The sequence below is a fragment of the Dromiciops gliroides genome, chromosome 4 (genome assembly GCF_019393635.1).
Source record: "Dromiciops gliroides isolate mDroGli1 chromosome 4, mDroGli1.pri, whole genome shotgun sequence".
Classification (NCBI taxonomy): domain Eukaryota; kingdom Metazoa; phylum Chordata; class Mammalia; order Microbiotheria; family Microbiotheriidae; genus Dromiciops; species Dromiciops gliroides.
In genome coordinates, this window is record NC_057864.1 from 420,874,851 (window position 1) to 420,893,594 (window position 18,744).

At 35.9% G+C, this 18,744-nt stretch overlaps 1 protein-coding gene across 5 annotated transcripts in view; it reads left to right on the plus strand.

Moving 5' to 3' along the window:
* Positions 1 to 18,744, plus strand: part of PTBP2 (polypyrimidine tract binding protein 2) — a 150,715-nt gene that overhangs the window by 117,752 nt on the left and 14,219 nt on the right. For all 5 annotated transcript variants that reach the window (XM_044000466.1, XM_044000462.1, XM_044000463.1 and 2 more), the window contains exon 8: positions 4,889 to 5,084. In XM_044000466.1, coding sequence (XP_043856401.1) covers positions 4,889 to 5,084 — 196 coding nt within the window. The remainder of the gene's footprint in view (positions 1 to 4,888; positions 5,085 to 18,744) is intronic.

Here is an 18,744-nt window from a genome sequence, read left to right on the forward strand (position 1 = left end):
GTCTTGCCTTAGTGCTAGTAAAGAAACTCCTGTAATCTCCTTCTGACCAGTTGTTCGACTCTCTTACCTTTTGTGGACTGAGAGTTGCTGTTGCTGGTGCTTCTGGCCTGCTCCTGGTTTGCTGGGTCTTGGTCTACACTGGCCTAGCCTGCGCTGGACTGTGTTCCACTTTCACCCTACTACAACAGACTTGTTCTGCTAACCTTCTAAGTTGTCTTTGGCTGGAAAATTATTTCATCCCATCCTTTTGTGGGTTCTGCTACTCCAGGAATTGTGTTAAGGCATTATTTGGAGGTATTTGGAGGGGTTTTGGGACGCACTCAGACAAGTCCCTGCCTTTCCTCTGCCTTCTTGGCTCTGTGCCACCCCCAGTCCCCCGGTGATTTTTAGTTGGATTTGCACGACACCTAGCACATACATTTTTACAAATATTTTAGGTGTTTTCCATCTCTGATCAGAATTCTCCCATCTCCTTATTTTAAACTGGGGTTCAGAAATTCATATCTTCTCTCTTTGCCATGAATTCAATTCCCAAATTTATTTTTTCTTTTATAACTTTGGCCTTCAATGGGCAACAGAAGAACTCAACCTCTTGCACCTATTCTTGCCCCTATTTCATAGCCGTTGGCAGTACTCTATAGGTTCATTCTGACAAGATCATTTGTATCCATCTAAATCGGTAGAGTTTGCTAGTTGTCTTTTCTTTTGACAGATATTGGATGATTCTTATGTCTTAGATACAGAGTATGGCAAGACAGCATACCTTTTTTGGTTATTAGGATGCCAAATAGTGACTTCAGTACTCCATGATTTTAAAACTATTTTTATAATAACACTGACATTATTTGTCTGTTAAAGTACTCCTCTGCTTTCCAATATCTGCTGTGTGTAGCCCAATTTTCTTCATATACTTAAGAGAAAAAGCATCGCAGCGTATTGAATTGAGCAGATATGAGAATTCAACTGTCTTCTCCTAAGCCAGACTTGAAAGATTTAGAAACATGAAAACAATTCCACTCTTTGCTGTTTTTTTTTTACTCTGGAAAATATATTTATTTATTGTTTTAAAATGTGGTTTATGTTAACATATAATAGATTTATTATTATTTTTGAGTTATTATTTTAAAATATTACTAGTTTTAATTTCTAATTCAGTAAATATTGATGTTTGTAATCCACATAAACAAAAGCCCTTTGGGGTCCTCAGTAATTTTTGTGAGTCTAAAAGAATCCTTAAATCACAAAGTATGAAGAAAATTTGTAGTGAATAAAGTAATAGACTTGGCATCAGAAGCATCTGGATTATAATCCCATCTCAGCTATGTGATCCTGCTCAAGTCACTTTACCTCCCTGTGCCTCTGTCTCTTGATCAATTAAATGAGAAGATTTGCTGAGTTCTTAGGTCCCTTCTTGTGCCAAATCTGTGATCATATGTTCCTGTGAATCACCAGATGCCAGTACTATTCATTGGTTCCTTTTTCTCCCTTTAACTCTTAGTGGATGATCTCTCACTTGCTTTTTTTCATTAGCTCTACTATGGAATTTTTTTTTGAAGATAACCAGCTGCTTCTTTTGAATATTCAGCAACCTTTTCAGGAAGAGGTTTCATATCTCTTCTTAAGCTGTTGCAGTACGGCTGTCTTTGGCTTCCCCTTTCTCATTTGTAACACTAATATTTTATAGCATCCTGTTAAGGAAGGATCATACCTCCCATCTTCCATCTCAGATTCTTTTTTCCCCCATTTAAGCCATATTTTTTTTATTTAGGCACACTTCAGTGTCATTTTTCCTTCACCTGCAGGAGCATAATCAGCCTTCAAACACAGATTATAATAGCTGGGTAGATAACTGATTCTAAGCTATGTTGACATCTTCAGGGCAGCTAGGTGGCACAGTGGATAGAGCCCTGGTCCTGGAGTCAAGAGTTTAGAGATCTCACTTCAGAAACTTACTAGCTGTGTGACCCTGTACAAGTCACTTAACCCCAATTGCCTGAAACATCAAGAGCCATCTCTGGGCATCCTGCTATCTATCTTGCCACTGGACCCAGATGGCTCTGGAGGAGAGAGTGAGGTTGGTGACCTTGCACAGCCCTGCCTGACTTAAATCCAATTCAGTGCAAGTCATGACATTACCCAAATATCATGGTCCTCTTCATTCTGAAGGACAAACAACAGATGACATCTTCTACTCCAACTCTTTGGCATACCTCATTAATTAAAAGCCTCCTTATGCCTGCCATGTGCCTTTCCATAGCCCTCTGCATGATGTTTGTCCTTGGTTCTTCTAAGGTAGTGATGTTCAGTGTCTTAATGTTATACAGTGATACCTATGAGGTATATTGAAAAGATAGGGCTTTGCTGTTAGCTGAAACTCTTATTACTAAAAGTGCTTTGCAATTTCCTTAATTTAATCTAATCCCCTCTCCTTTTAAAACTCTGAGTTCATTGTATGGTCAATCTGTGTTGTCTTCTAAGATATACCTGCTGTTGGACATACTTTATAGCATGTTCATTCAGATGCGTATTGAAATCTGGGGAATAGATCTGCCTCAATTTGATCTTTCCTATGTGGCTAGACAGCCATTTTGAATCAACACAATAAGACTCTATCCTCGGCCCCCCCCCCCCCATTTTAAACAAACTACCTATGAGTATTTTCATTTCAAAAGCTCTTACAGCCAATAATCACCTTTTAATAACTTGACAGTTGCAGTCAACTTACTTTGTTTCAACAGTTCTCCTACCATACTTTCATCTTTCCCTGAAACGGCCTCCAAGTTTTTACCATTTTGTCCCAGCCACCAAACCATTTCAACAATTTGCTTTACCTTCCACTTATTTCACTTAGCTTTTCTTATGATAGTGGATATTTGTTATATTAGAGAGTCAAGTTATAGATTAATTTCTTTTTCTCTCTCCCTTCCTCCTTCTCTCCTTCCTTCCTTCCTTAATGAGAGTTAAATGACTTGCCCAGGGTCACACAGCTAGTGCCAAGTGTCTGAGGAAGGCCAGTGCTTTATCCACTGTGCCACCTAGCTGCCCCTCACTTAGCTTTTCTTAATTATTTTCCCTTGTCTTTCCAGCTACCTTCTCCAGTCCTTTTCTTTTCCCACTCCTAAATTCTCTTTTATCCTCTTCAGTAGGAAGAAAGGAAGCAAGCATTAGGTTCCTACTATGTGCAAGATATCTAATTTTATCTTAACAATAACCCTGGGAAGTAGGTCCTATTATTTTCATATTACAGATGAAGAAACTGAGGCAAACAGAGTTTAAGTGACTTGCCCAGGGTCACACAGCTAGTGAGTGCCTGAGACTGGTTTTGAACCCAGGTCTTCCTGACTCCAGGTGGAGTGCGCTATCCCCTCTGCCTCCTGCTACTTTGTTATTATGTCTAATTCAAATAAGAAGTACAATCTCAACTTGGAGATCATTCTTCAAATTTCCCTTATTTTCTTCTAATTTCTCTTTGCCAAATTCTACATTCTGGATCACTAGTCTAAATTACTTAGTTTCCTTTTCCTCTTTATGTAAGTTAAATTCTTCTCATTTTTTTTTTGTAGTGGCTTTAGGAAACAATATACTTCATCAGTATATGATACTCATACTTTATATTGGTAAATATTGCTCAGAAATAACTCAGTATTGTTAATAATTGATAATCATAAAATCTATTTCCTACTGAATAATGATCTAATTATTTATCTTTTAAGATTATTTCTTCACAGCAATTTGTACTTCTTACCCTGCTGTACCCCTTCTGCTCCCCATCCCCCAGTGTTATTTATGCTAAAAGTCAAATACCACTGAAATTGGACACTCATCAAATTGAGATCTTAATGTTTCACGGCTAAGAGGATGGTGTCTGAGAAGACATTTATTGAGCACTTGCTATTTGCTCAGTAAATGTCCTAGGCACTGTGCTAAGGATATAAAGAAAAGCAAAAGGCAATCCTTGCTCTCAAGGAGCTCACAATCTCATAAAAAAGAAAGATAGCATGAAAACAACTATATACAAACTTTATACAGGATTTATTGGGAATTTTGATCCTATGTAGTCTTGATCTTGAAAATAGAATGTGGGATTGTTCTGGATTGCCTCAATCATATAAGCTACTCATCTAGCCTAGGGATGGCCCATAATAAGACAAGGACCAACCTGATGAAACCTAGTAAAAATGTATGATCCATTGACATATTTACGAGTGATTTTTTTCTATCCAGAAGCTTATTAAGATAAACACAATGAACATATTTTTAAAATTTCCTAACAAATAATTTCTTATTTTGGATGAATCCTGTGTGGGTTTATTTGAAACAGTGATAGTTTTTATTCTTAGTATTTTGTGTGTGTGTATGAGGCAATTGGGGTTAAGTGACTTGCCCAGGGTCCCACAGCTAGTAAGTGTCAAGTGTCTGAGGCCAGATTTGAACTGAGGTCCTCCTGAATCCAGGGCTGGTGCTCTATCCACTGCTCCACCTAGCTGCCCAACAGTGATAGTTTTAAAATCACTATGTAAAATTTATTTTTCACAACAGTGTAAATAATTGTCTAGCTTCAACACCTTGTTCATAGTAGACAAGCAATAAATATTAGCTAATTTATTAGTGATTATATTTATTGGTTGGGGAAAATGCTTCTTGAGTAGGTCTCTACAATCCAAATCATACATGCATCTTGATTTTTAGTAACTCTTTATTCAAAAATTTTTTTGACTGCTTTACTGTCTTTGTGCAGGTTTGTCCACAAACTTTGATATGTGATCTGTGGTATTTTTCTTGCTGGGTATAGTACAGTTTTCCCACTGGTTAGCTTAGGAGAATTAATCTTCATTACATTTTTACTAGATTATGTATTGCTAAACTAACATTTTGTCCACTTTTTCAGGCTTTGGATGGTCAGAATATTTATAATGCATGCTGTACTCTAAGGATTGATTTTTCCAAACTGGTAAATTTGAATGTAAAGTACAACAATGATAAAAGTAGAGACTATACTCGACCTGATCTTCCATCTGGTGATGGACAGCCAGCTTTGGACCCAGCTATTGCTGCAGCGTTTGCTAAGGAGACATCTCTTCTAGGTATGGTTTTGCTCCCTGAAATATTTTCTTCCCACTTGTTTAATAGGAAGGTACCATTTAAACTATATTCTATTATTACTTCAAAGAGTCAGCCCTTTAAAATGTTGGTAAGTTGTTTTTGATAGTTTTTGTTTTTCTCAGGTGAGAAAGCACATGAATGGCATTTGGACAGAACTCTAAAGGTCCTTCTCAGGTTTCATTTAAAAATACCACAAAAACACAAAGCAAAGCAAAACTCTACAAATATGTTTAAGAAGAAAGATATATATGGAATTCTCATTAGCTTTAATTACACTTCATACTCTGATATACCATTACTGTCTTTTAGCATCTGGTGTCCTTGTGCATGTTCTTAAGTGCTAATCTAATTTTCTTATTTAGTACCACAATAGAACCAGTCAGATAAAACAAACAAGTTATGCTATAGGGAGAAATGGCATGTGTATTTATATATAGCATTTCATAGCCTCTATTAATTTTCACATTTGGAAAGTGATCTTTACAGACATTGTTTATGGTTTTAGGTTTTATTGGGGGCAATGAAATGATATTCATAGTAACTATAGTAATGAATTTCTTCTAATGGATCTGTTTAGAGAAAGATTTCTTTCATTATTATATATCAGTTTTGTCATTTGTTTGGTTTATAAATTCCAGTTTATATCTAGATTAAACCCTAAACATTTTTATTAGTCATAGTGTATTTAATTGTTTATGCAATTTAATGTTTGTGATTTTTTTCCTGCCAAAGTATTGATAATCATAAAATACTAGTTTAGAAAGCAATTTTAGAGGCCATCTGGATCAAGGATTTTTTTTTAATGGTAGTATTTTATTTTATTTTCCAGTTACATGTAAAAGATTGTTTTCAACATTCATTTTTGTTAGATTTTGAGTTCCAAATTTTCCTCTCTTCCCCCACCCCCAAGATGTCAAGCCATCAGATATAGCTTTTATATATATAGTCATGTTATACGTATTTCCATATTAGTCATGTTGTAAAAGAGAATCAGAACAAAAGGGGAAAACCACAAGAAAGAAAGAAAAATAACAAAGTGAAAATAGTATACTTTGATCTGCATTCAGACTCCATAGTTCTTTTTCTGGATATGGAGAGCATTTTCCATCATAAGTCTTTTGGAATTGCTTGGATTATTGTATTGTTGAGAAGAATTAAATCTTTCAGTTTTGATATGGATTTTTAAATCTGGGATCTGTAAATTTATTTTTTAAAATATTTTTATAACTGTATTTCAGCACAGTTGATTTACTTTGTAAACCCCTATGTATTTTAATTTGTGCATTTAAGAGAATTATTTTGAAAAGGGATTCATAATTTTCACTAGATTGCCAAAGAGGTTTATGATACAAAAAATGTCAAGACCCTTGATCTGAATGGACCTCCCACCCCCAAGATACTAGATCAAAAAAGTTAAATAATTTGATTAAAATCATATAATTAACATGTGGCAACCTAGAACTCTAACCTAGGACTCTGATTGTACTTAACTAATTTGCACATACTTATATTATTTATCTCTCTGATCTTGCTTGAAGTAAAGAAAAACTTTAAAATTTTAGAACCATTTTACATAAAGTCCAAAAATGCTTTTCCCTTTTACCAAGGCTCTCCAATAATGACTGGGTGACTTCTTTGGGGGTATTTTGTAGCAGGTATTAATAATAACCAGTACAATAGTACCCAACATCTACATAGCATTTATCTTGCATATATATATATATATATATATATATATAAGCAAGATAATTTTTTTTTTTTTACAAAGCCTGGGAATCTTTATTCAGATCAGCAAACTCACATTCCTAAAGCCCCAAACTTTGGGTAGGTCTTTTGAGGAAGAGGGGAAGGACGGAGGAGAGAAAAGAAGGCAAGGCCAACCCACCTTCCTGTTGAGGGGAATAGGTGGGAGGGAATGCCAAGAAGGGAGGGACCAAGGGATAAAGAGGCCCATGCCAAGGAGAGGCCTACCCAGATGTGTGGCTTTCAAAGTCCAACTGTGGCCAGGACAGCAACCACCACAGGCTCCTCCCTATAACTTAAGTTCCCACAGGAGCAAGGTTGGGGCATGGGGGTAGCAGGAAGAACAATTTTGTGGAAGAGAAATTGGTCCCGTGTTCAGCTCCTTTCAAGGCAATGCCCTGAACCCTGGCCTAAGGAATGACTATAATGGTACAAATTCCAAAGTGAGAGGATAAACCAGGGTGGGAGAATGAATAGGAATGTTGAAGCGGTCAGGCGCCCCCCAGTCCAGGATGGGGCAGGATGGGGCAGTTGGTCCAGTTTTGCTGATTTGGGGGGGGCGGTGTAAGGGAGTGTATTACAGCAATATCTTGCTTATATCTTGATTGAGTTATATTTTCTCTTTGATCCCTTCCAGCTTTTCAGTGATGTCATTTTGCTACAGCTATATAAAAATAGTGGCTAAATGCCACTGAGTGAAAGTATATGTATAGGTACATATAGAGAGACAGATAAACAGATGGTAATGACACTGGGCCCTGAAAGTGTTAGTGGAGTACAGTATCTGGTAGGACCTTCTAAACAAGCTACAAAAGCTTTCAGTAAGGTCCAAGACATGGTCTATATATATAATCAGCAGACCATCCTAACAAAGTTTTTAAAAGGGTTATCATAAGAAGGACATCTGGGTGATGATTCTTTTTATTTGGCTATTTGTCTGTGCACACACATCCATACACATGCCTGCACGTGAATATACACACACACACACACACACACACACACACACACGCACACGCGCGCACACACACAAAATCAGAGTGGGGGACCTGGATCTGTTTTTTTCAGTGGCATAGGGAACTCGTGGTGTAGAACATTTCTTCACTGATATAGAAAGTAAATTTTTATTAAATACCTACTATGTGCCCGGTATCGTTCTAAACCCTGGGAATACAAAGAATGGCAAAAGATAGTCCCTGAGCACACAATCTAATAGGATTGTCAATTTATCTGTAACTAATAGTCTTAGAGAGTTGCCTAGGATACATGTGTCACAAAATATTTCCAGGGGCATATAAAGCTAGTATATATATCAGAGGCAGGACTTGGCATCCATTCTTTTTTTGGGGGTGGGGTGAGGCAGTTGGGGTTAAGTGACTTGCCCAGGGTCACACAGCTAGTGCGTGTTAAGTGTCTGAGGCTGGATTTGAACTCAGGTCCTCCTGACTCCAGGGACAGTGCTCTATCCACTTCACTACTTAGCTGCCCGGCATCCATTCTTTCTGACTTCTGAGGGTTAACCTTCTAGCCACTACATTAAAATGCTTCTCATATACATAGATACATGTATGTATGTGAATACATATTCCTAACAAGTACATTGTATGCCTTACCTATTTTGTATGCCCACTGATGTTATAGTGGTCCAGCAGGATTCTCTCTCTGGCCTAATTGAATTGAGAGTTGACAAGAGGTATTCTGGTTTCTAAGATTTTCAGATTGGAACAGGGTACCCTCAGCAATAGTAAAAGTATTCATAGCTGAGAGCTGTCAAAATAAGTATGGGTTATTTTCAATGGATATGGATGACCATCAACATATGTGGATAGTTAAATTTTTTCCCATGCTTTTCTTTGGATTATGTATTTCATATTTTTGTGGTTTTTAAAAAATGTAACTTTTTAAAGATATGTGTAGTTCAGTTCTACACAACAACCTTAGGTTTTTGTAAAAATCCCAATATTTAAGATTTATTTACAGTACTCCTGCACAGCATTGGGGTTTTTTCCCACCTTGACAATTGTATGACATTATTACAGTTCAGTTTAACAAGTATTTATTGTATACTTATTATTTTCATATATTGTTCTGGCACTATGTATGAATAAATACTGAAATTGCTAATTAGTGCTGCTGACATTTGGCCTATACTCTTAATTCCTAGATTGTTTAATACAACCTGATGGATTACACACTCCTATAGAAAGCAAAAATATCTTATACAAATGAGATAAAAACCCCAATGCTTGGGTATCATATACGATGGGTAATTAGGTATTGGAATCATATTCAGTGCCCCATGGACATTTTCACTGAATTACAGAGGGAGAGGGGGAGAGAGAGAATCAGAATATGAGTGAGAGAAAGAAGAAAGGAGAGTGAGAATCAGAATATGAGTGAGAGAGAAAGAAGGAGGGAGGGGGAGAGAGAGAATATGAGAGAATGAAAATGATTGTGATCCAGAGGTTAATGCTTCTAGAGGACATGGTATGTGATAGAATCAAGAGCACAAGTGGAGGGGTTAGCCTTTAGCAAAAAGGTACTATCTCTTCATATCAGACTGTAGAAAAGGAGAGGATGGGAAATGATGGTGTCATTTTCATGTTATATCTTGAGTGTGGCGGGCCAAAAACTGAAAGAAAGCTTTACTAGGAGATATACATGTCTTTTTCTGTTTTGTTTTGTTTTGGCATTTTGTGAAAAAGTTAATGAAAGAAAATAGAAAGTAGATTAGCAAGCAGGACAAGAATTGGTGAGGTAAGGTTATAGCACCCATATTTGTTTTTATTATTAAGGTTTGGTTATAATGAATCTGTTTCTTCATCTTAATACTCAAATAGATCTATTACTTTAATTATACAAAGAGTTCATCCATGGGTGCAGATTCCAACGTCACCATGCTTTCTTGTCCTGTATGAATTCTTTTCCATGTGCTTCCTTTAAATAATCCATAGAGTATCCACTCAATGTATTTAAGCTGTTTCCTAGTTCTTTTCACATTCCAGTAATATTGGTACAGTACTCAGGCTCTTCTTTTATCCCTTTTAGTACATGAATAATACATCATTTTCTGGTCATAAATACCCATGATGATCTCTTTCATAGCATTTTTGCACATAAATCATCACTTGTAGTTTGTCAAACCCACCATATAGCCTTTCATTATGCTTTGGTCAACTGTAGTTTTGAGATTGTAGTGTTCCATGACTCACATCATCAGGAAAACTTATTCAAAGAGTTAACCTTTCAAATATCAGGCAGAACATTGGCGGGGGGTGGGGCTATAATTTTGTAATATGAGAACAAATATTTAGAAAATGCTATGTAGTCTATATTCTTTGATTTTTATTTTGTGGCATTTTTTAATGGGAATTGATTTTTACTTAATAGTGAAAGGCAGCATGAGAGTGGATAAAAAGTTGGTCTCATAGACAGGAAGTTAAGGATTTGAGATTAGTATCTAACACATACTAGCTTTGTGATCCTGTCAGTCACTGGGTCTTCATTCCCCAGGCATTTCTCAGATTATAAATAGTAGAGCAGTTTCTCATCTACATTGGTACAAGGGGTTTCCTCAGTAGGAGTTTGCTGGATTTTTTATTTCTAACTAACTGCTAAGTGAGTCTTTGGCCCAAGTATCATTTTGCTTGGTCTCTTCAAAATGTTATTTTGTATTCTTGCATATTAGTAATGCTATCTGAACTTAAATGCTTTAGTGAATTTTTTTTTATCTCATTGTTTTAAGTACTACCTCCATTGCTACAGATCACATCCCATGCATACCCTGGAATCATGTCTTCCTATAATCCTGTAATTCATCATGGATCATTAGAGCTCAACTCAGATATTATCTTGTCCAGCTCCTTCATTTTACAGATGAGAAAACAGAGACAAAATGATTTTCCCAGTGCATATGTCAAAGTCTACAGCTTCATTTTCTGCAAGCCAGAGGTCTTCTTCCTCTAGGTTTTAACAGCAGATGGGGACAGATGCCACACTTAGAATATAGGCTGTCCATTTAAAAATTGATCAGATGAGTACCTGTGTATTAATCATTATTAAGCGATCTTCCTAAGTTGTAGGTATGATCCATACCCTTTCCCCCCGTAAATTCCAGTGGCTTCTATTTCATTGTCTCCAATATTAAAAAAAAAATCCTCTGGTCGACTTTTAAAGACTTTCACAACTATGTTTCCAGCTTTCTTATACTTGACTCCCCTCTGTGTATTCTGCACTCCAGTATCATTGACCTTTTTGTGGTTCCTTATAAACAATACTCTTATCTCCCAACTCTATACCTTTTTTCTGGCTTTCTCCTATTTCTAAAATGTTCTTCCTACTCACCTCTGGCTTCTGGCTTCCCTGACATCTTTAAGATTTAGTTCAAATCTTACCTACTCCCATCTTTCATTGAAAGCTTTCCCCAGTCCCTCTTAAATTTAGTGCTTTTCCTCTGTTAATTATTTCTTACTTTTTATCCTTTAAATATCTTACTTTGTAGAGATTTCTTTGCATGTTGTTGTTTTCCCATTAGATAGGCAGGGACTCTTTTTTTGCTTCTTTTGTATCCACAGTACTTAGCATGGCATTTGTCACATCTTAGGCACTTAATAATTGTTTACTGATTGATTTTTAAAAAGCTTCAACAAGGGGGCAGCTAGGTGGTGCAGTGGGTAAAGCACCAGCCCTGGATTCAGAAGGACCTGAGTTCAAATCCAGCCTCAGACACTTGACTTACTAGCTGTGTGACCTTAGGCAAGTCACTTAACCCTCATTGCCCTGCCAAAAAAAAACAAACAAAAAAGCTTCAACAAAGGCCCTTGCACAAACTGATAAGCCAACAGAGGATGCTAAAAATCAGGAGGAAAAAATTGAGTAAAACTTCAAAAAAACTCCCACCAAAATATGATTAACAAATATAACAAAAAGAAATTAAGCTAGTAGTACCTGATGAAAGGCAGAGACCTATGGATTCCCATAAATTATGTAAAAACTAGAAACCAAAGAATGGCTTCAAAGAGAAGTAAAACTTGTAAAAAAAAAAATGAAATTAGGAATGAATTTGTGATAAAACTAACTCAAGAATTACCAATTAGGCACAGTAGAAAAATCTATCATTATTTTATTTGATAGATTTCAGATAATCATATTTGGTATTTTATATCAGTAAATCTTGCATGATATAAGTATATAAATCATACAGCTCTTAATCCTCTGCTTCCTTATGTCTCAAATTCTACTGAGATAACAGGGGACATAGTGTATCTGCTCAATCTTTTCATTGACACATTACCATTTAAGGAGTTAGGCTGTGTTGCTATGGTTTGTCGATTTCCATATATGTGTATAGTCTTTAGGATTGACTTTATTCAATAATTTAATAGTTTTTTGCTTTACTGAAGCTGAAGACCTAAATTTAAAAGTGTCTTTTTTCCTATTAATTTAAGACTGGACAGAATTGTTTTGGTTTTTTCTTCTAACTAGTTGCCTTCAAAAGAGAATATATTCACAAGTAATTTTGAAGCAAAACCCTATAATTAAAGTGACTTATTCGACTAAAGGATCATTGGTTTTATTGAACAATAACCCCATAACTATATAGTAGCTGTGTAATACTTTGAAAACTATTCGTATGGTATATACTTAAAAAGCTAAAATAAATTTTCAAAAAATCAACAAAACTAGGTTTGCATTAGTTAGCTATTTGGGTGGGGTGGGGGTGGGGTAAACTATAATATACAGAAAATGGCATTTATGTGAGAATTGTTATATTAATCCAAGATTTCCTTAATGACCGGTTTTCTCAAAAGAAATACCCTTTCTTCAGAATTCTCTAATTGAAAGAGACCTTAACAGAATTCTAGTCTAACATTTCACCAATATAGAAATCCCTTCTACAATAGAAACCCTTTAAGGGTCAGCCTCTGCTTGAACACTCCTGGTGATGGGGCTTTGCAAACCAACAAGATAGCTATATTCAAAAATGACCTCTTGACTCATCTTAATGCAATTCCATACTGAAGATGTTTAGTGGAATGTCTCCTTGTTGCCTTCATAAAGGCTTCTTTTAACTGCTAATTTGTTCAATTGTTCCTAATTCCTGTTTTGAAGATATTCTTAATCCTGGATTATATGTAGTCTACTAACAACTTTTCCCTTTTTCTTTTGAATTTAATGGTAGTAAAAATATTTATTATTAAAGTCATGAATAATTTTTCCTTTTGATTTATAATTGAGATCTTTAAAATGTTCTTTCTAGTCCTTTCTTCTCCATGTTAAACAACCCCACCTCTCTTATTCTTAGAATTCTGAAATGATCCCTAGAAAGATTTTGGGTTCAATTTAAAATTTCAGTTTTTCAGTTTATAAAAATTAGAATCTAAATAAATTGTCATAAATCCTTTTATTAAATTTAACTAGTTTATTCTAAGACTAGGAAATCAGATATTCTCCACATATCTTCCAGAGAATCCAGAGACAGAAGATAAAGCCTGAAAGGGAAGAAATAAGATACTAAGAAGTTCTTAACATTTTTTTTCCCTTTGGTCATGGACTCTTGTGGCAGTCTGGTGAAGCCCAAGGACTCCTCAGACTTATATTTTTGAAATGTATAAGATAAAATGTATAGTATTACATAGAATACCAGTTACATTGAAATATAGTTAGCAAAAAAATTTTTTTTAAAGTTCACTTACCCTAGATTAAAAAAAACAAAACCTGGATGAATTAGTGAGAAAGAAATACAGTAGAGGTCCTTGTTCTCAAAGAAAAATTTCAGGAGTTGGTTAACATTGTGGAGTATAGCAAAGGAAAAAAAAAAAGGAAATCAAAGGAATTAGATAATAGTAGTATGTCAAGTCTTACAGAGATCAAGAAACTTCAGGTGCATTTGAAATACTATTACAAAATCAGGTCCTGGGGGCAGCTAGTTGGTTGGTACAGTGGATAAAGCACCAGCCCTGGATTCAGGAGGGCCTGATTTCAAATCCGACTTCAGACACTTGACAGTTACTAACTGTGTGACCCTAGGCAAGTCACTTAACCCTCATTGCCCTGCTCCCCAAACAAAACAAAACGAAATACAGGTCCTTATCTAACAAAAGTTCTATGGAGTACTTAATTAATTTCACTATGGATAAAGAGGAAATGAGATGTTGTTTGATGTATTAGAGTTGTAAAATGATTTTGTTTTGTTACTGATATTGTGGAATCTACTCATTTGATGATTTTTAAATCTTTTACCAGTTGATTATAGATTTTTCAGTCCAGAACAGTACAACATTAAATTGTTCAATCTAACTACTGAAACTAACAGATTAACTAACAATATGATCTCTTCATTCTTTTCTTAATGCATTCAATTGAAAAGTCTTCGTCCTTTATACTCTTTCATTTTTTTTTCTGTCAGATCTATTTGGTGACACATCTCATTGATTAATAACTCACCCTTTCCTTTACCTGTGTACCTTCTTGCAGTTGGTAACAAAGGAAAGGATAGCAGTGTATGCTGGTCTGCATCCAAGGATGCCCCTTTGAGCCTTCCTGTTTTTAATTTTATCCTATTTCTACATATCCCGTATTAAATGAGGTTGAAAATTTCTACAGGCTATGATACGCTATTTATAATGCACATGACACATGTTTTCATGGGCTCACCTCAGGGTCCCTAAATATTATTCACATTTGTATAAGAATGCTGTTTAGTTCTCAAGGTTTCATGCACAAAGACATAGGATCTTTAAGAATATGCAACTGCAGAGGAAACAACATTCTCAGAACGCCTATAGGGTAAGTCTTCTCTATATTATTTTTTCCATGTTTTAAATTAACTGAAAATATCAAGAACTACTGAATCTACAGAGAAAACTCCAAGACATTCTGATGGTGAATATAGTAATTTTGGCAAAATATTTCCTTTGAAAAAAGTGCATTTAATTTGTCTCCTTGTTTTCAAATACAGAAGGCATCTTATGAAAAAGGACAAATTTTTTCTTAGGATCCTTGTTCCTTCTTTACAAATTTATGATTTATGAAATGATTCTCATCTATATACAAAGTAATTTGTCGAATAAACTATTGATTTAATAAAATTGAAATATATCACCTCAAATGATGACTGTAAGTGAAATTCTCTTGGTATTATCATTTTTCCCATCTTGTAGATTAGGAAACTGAGGCTAATAGATATTAAATGACTGCCTGTGGTCAAAGAAGTGCTGTCAGTCAATAAGTAATTTGTTAATTGCCCACTACATGCCAGTCACAGTGCTAAGAGGGAAGGTATCCAGCAAAGGGGCATGATGGAAAAGTCCATAGCAATGCAGTTGTGTGGAAAATGAAAATGTGGCTGGCCTGGGTCATCTCCTAGACCCCAGGGGCAGAGAGGACTGATACATTGGGGGCTGAAGAGATCTTCCAGGATGAAGAGATTCCTGGGGCATAATAGAGGTGGCCAGAAACGTGCAGCTGGGTACCAGAAACAAGATGTATTTTCAGACTCCAGATCCAGTTTTCTTTCCACTATGACATGCTATCACTCCAGTAATAAAAGGTACATTCTGTGCCAGTCTTTTAATAATTATTTTCATTACAAATTTAAAAAATAATTTTTATAGATTTTGCTTAGATTATTCAGAATGTTTTCAGTGTTTGATTTTCCCCAGATGAATGTAATTTATCCAGGACCATACTAACCTCATCATCTAATTATGTAATAATACTATCCTATAATTACTTAGCTTTTTAAAAAATCATTTTATTGTGTCTAGTTGTGGTATAGTGGTTTGAGCCAGTGGTGTTAGCAATAGGGAAGACCTGTATTGATATCTCACTGTAGATTTGCTGTTGTGAAATTCGAAAAGTTTGATAGATACAGTGTCTGGGTAATTAATTATTTTGTTAATAATTCTAGCATTTTATTAATTGAAAGGGTCAGTGACACTCTTGAATGCCAGTGACCCCTCATAGAACCCACTCAACACTTATATGAAGGGTGAGTGTTACTGAGGGTGGCAGTTGATTTTGATTGGTTAATAATTAATGAGAAAGAATTATAATGAGAGGTGGACTTACTCTAATGAAAGGGCAGAGGTGTCCTTGGGAAAATCTAGACTAAGGATCTATATCTCCCACCCAAGTCTGAGTACAACACAGTGGGCCTGGAATTTCACCTTAGATTAAATTCCTTGTAAGGTTGATGTTAGAAAAGGGAGAGGGGACAGCTGGGTGGCGCAGTGGATAAAGCACTGGCCCTGGATTCAGGAGGATGTGAGTTCAAACCTGGCCTCAGACACTTGACACTCACTAGCTGTGTGACTTTGGGCAAGTCACTTAACCCCCATTGCCCTGCATAAGAACAAAACAAAAGAAACAAAAAAAAAAGAAAGAAAGAAAAGGGGGGAGAACTCTGGGTCTCCCCAAATCATTGGTTATTAATAATAATTTCTCACTGTATGACCTTGAGGGAGTCACTTTAAGCTCTCTATGCTTCACTTTTCTCGTTTGTAAAATTAGTGAGGTGGACTATATGGATCACTGAGGTCCCTTTCATGTCCAGGTCTATGAGCCTGTAATTGAAATGGTTATAATGACAAATTCCAATAGGGCTAAAAAGTAAAAATTAATAAATATAAATGGTATTATGAAAAGATTAAATCTTGGTAGCTACAGTAACTTCAAAAACTCAAATGAGATATTAATAAATACTTTATATCTTCCTTAGAAAATAGTGGAAGGAAATGACTAAACTATAGTGGTTCTCATTCATAAGAACTGATCCATAAGCTCTTTAGATTCTTTTAGCTAGTAGAATAGTTAGTCTTTTGTTTAGCTCAGAAATTAAGGTCTTTATTCAGATGTTCAGAGAACCTTCAGGAAAACCTGTATTATTAGGGACTCATGTTTCTGAACCAAGAAACTACAGGCAGCTAAGTGGCATAGTGAATAGAGCACATTGGGCTTGGAGCCAGGAAGATTCATCTTCATGGGTTCAAATCTGATCTCAGACATTAGCTGTGTGATCCTGGGCAAGCCATTTGACCCTGTTTTTCTTCAGTTCCTCATCCAGAAAATGAACTGAAAAAGGAAATGGCAAAGTACTTTGCCAAGAAAGCCCTAAATGGGGTCTCAAAGAGTCAGACACAACTGAAAAAATGATTGTACAACAAAAGTGATACTACTTAGTATAGTTTGCCACGTTTCAGTGTCTATAACAGTTTTATAATATTTTTCATTTCAGTTTCTAATATTTTGAATAGTCCTTTATGATGTTGTTATCCATTGTTATGGCATGCTTATTCCCATTTTATATATGAGAACACTCAGTTCAAACAATTAATTGGATAGATAATTTGTCCCATCTCATAAGACCATGTATTATAAGTGGCAGAACCAGGATAAGAACCATTAAAATTTTGTTAGAGAAGCTGCTAAGATTCAGAAATTACCATTTGAAGGGAGTATAATCTTCAATGAAGTAAATAACCATTAACTAAAAATAATTTGTGCCAGAGTTACTTGTATTTTTAAATATTGCCTTGATATAAAGGAACATAGGTAGTATGACTATTACTGAGAAGCCATATTGTTAGAGTATATATTCCCTTAATCAATACATATTTTTTAAGTACTCACTATATGGCAAAAAAAAAAAAAAGTTTGCTTGGTACTGGGAATACTAAGATAAAAATGAAATGGACCTTGTCCTCAAGAAACATTTTTTTTTGGGGGGGGGGATAGCATGAATGTGGCTAAGTAAACCTAAATTAATATACAAAATGAATATTAAGTGATTTCTGGAGGAAGGACACTAGATCTTGGGTAAAGAGTTAAGATAGATGTCATGTCTGTCAAGGAACAGAGGCAAGGAAGGAATACATTTAATATACATCTTGTGAAAAGGCAGATGTAATGTCACGTATGAAGAGTAGGAAGTACTAATGTAGCTGGAATGTAGTATTGATGTGAAGTAAACCTGGAAAGATAGACTAGAACCATATGGTGACAGGTTTTCAGTGCCAAAAAGAAGTTTATATTTTATCTTTGAGTCAGTTTTGGAGCACAGGAGTGACATGGTCAGTCAGATATGTGCTTGTAGGTACCAAAATATATTGCTTCAGAACGAAAACATAACATTAGGTCACCAGCTTCTGTACTTGTCTGTTTATGTACTGATTTCACATTTCTGTTCTCTCTTGATTTCTGAATTTATCTTTTCTATATATTTTTTTTTTAAGTGAGGCAATTGGGGATAAGTGACTTACCCAGGGTCCCACAGCTAGTAAGTGTTAAGTGTCTGAGGCCGGATTTGAACTCAGGTACTCCTGAGTCCAGGGCCGGTGCTTTATCCACTGTACCACCTAGCTGCCCCTTCTGTATTACTCTTAATTTCTTTTTTTTTCTTTCTTTCTTTCTTTTTTTTTTTCCAGGGCAATGAGGGTTAAGTGACTTGCCCAGGGTCACACAGCTAGTTAAGTGTCAAGTGTCTGAGGCTGGATTTGAACTCAGGACCTCCTGAATCCAAGGCCAGTGCTTTATCCACTGTGCCATCTAGCTGCCCCTTAATTTCTGTGTTTTTCCTGCTTTCCCTGTTATTGTAAAGTCAACAACATCCTCCCAATCCCTAAGACTTGCAACCTAAGCATCTTCCTGGATTCCTCACTCTCTCATACCCCCACACCTCCAACACATAGCCAAACTGTTGCTGAGACCTGTTGATTTTACCTTTGCAACATCTCTTGAATACATTCCTCCTCTCCTCACTGTGGTGCAGGCTCTCTCATCACCTCATACCTGGACAATTTCAGTAGTTTGTTGGTGGGTCGGCCTCCCTGCTTCAAGTCACTCCCCACTCCAGTCCAGCCTCCATTCAGCTACTAAAGTGGATTTTCCTAAAGCTGA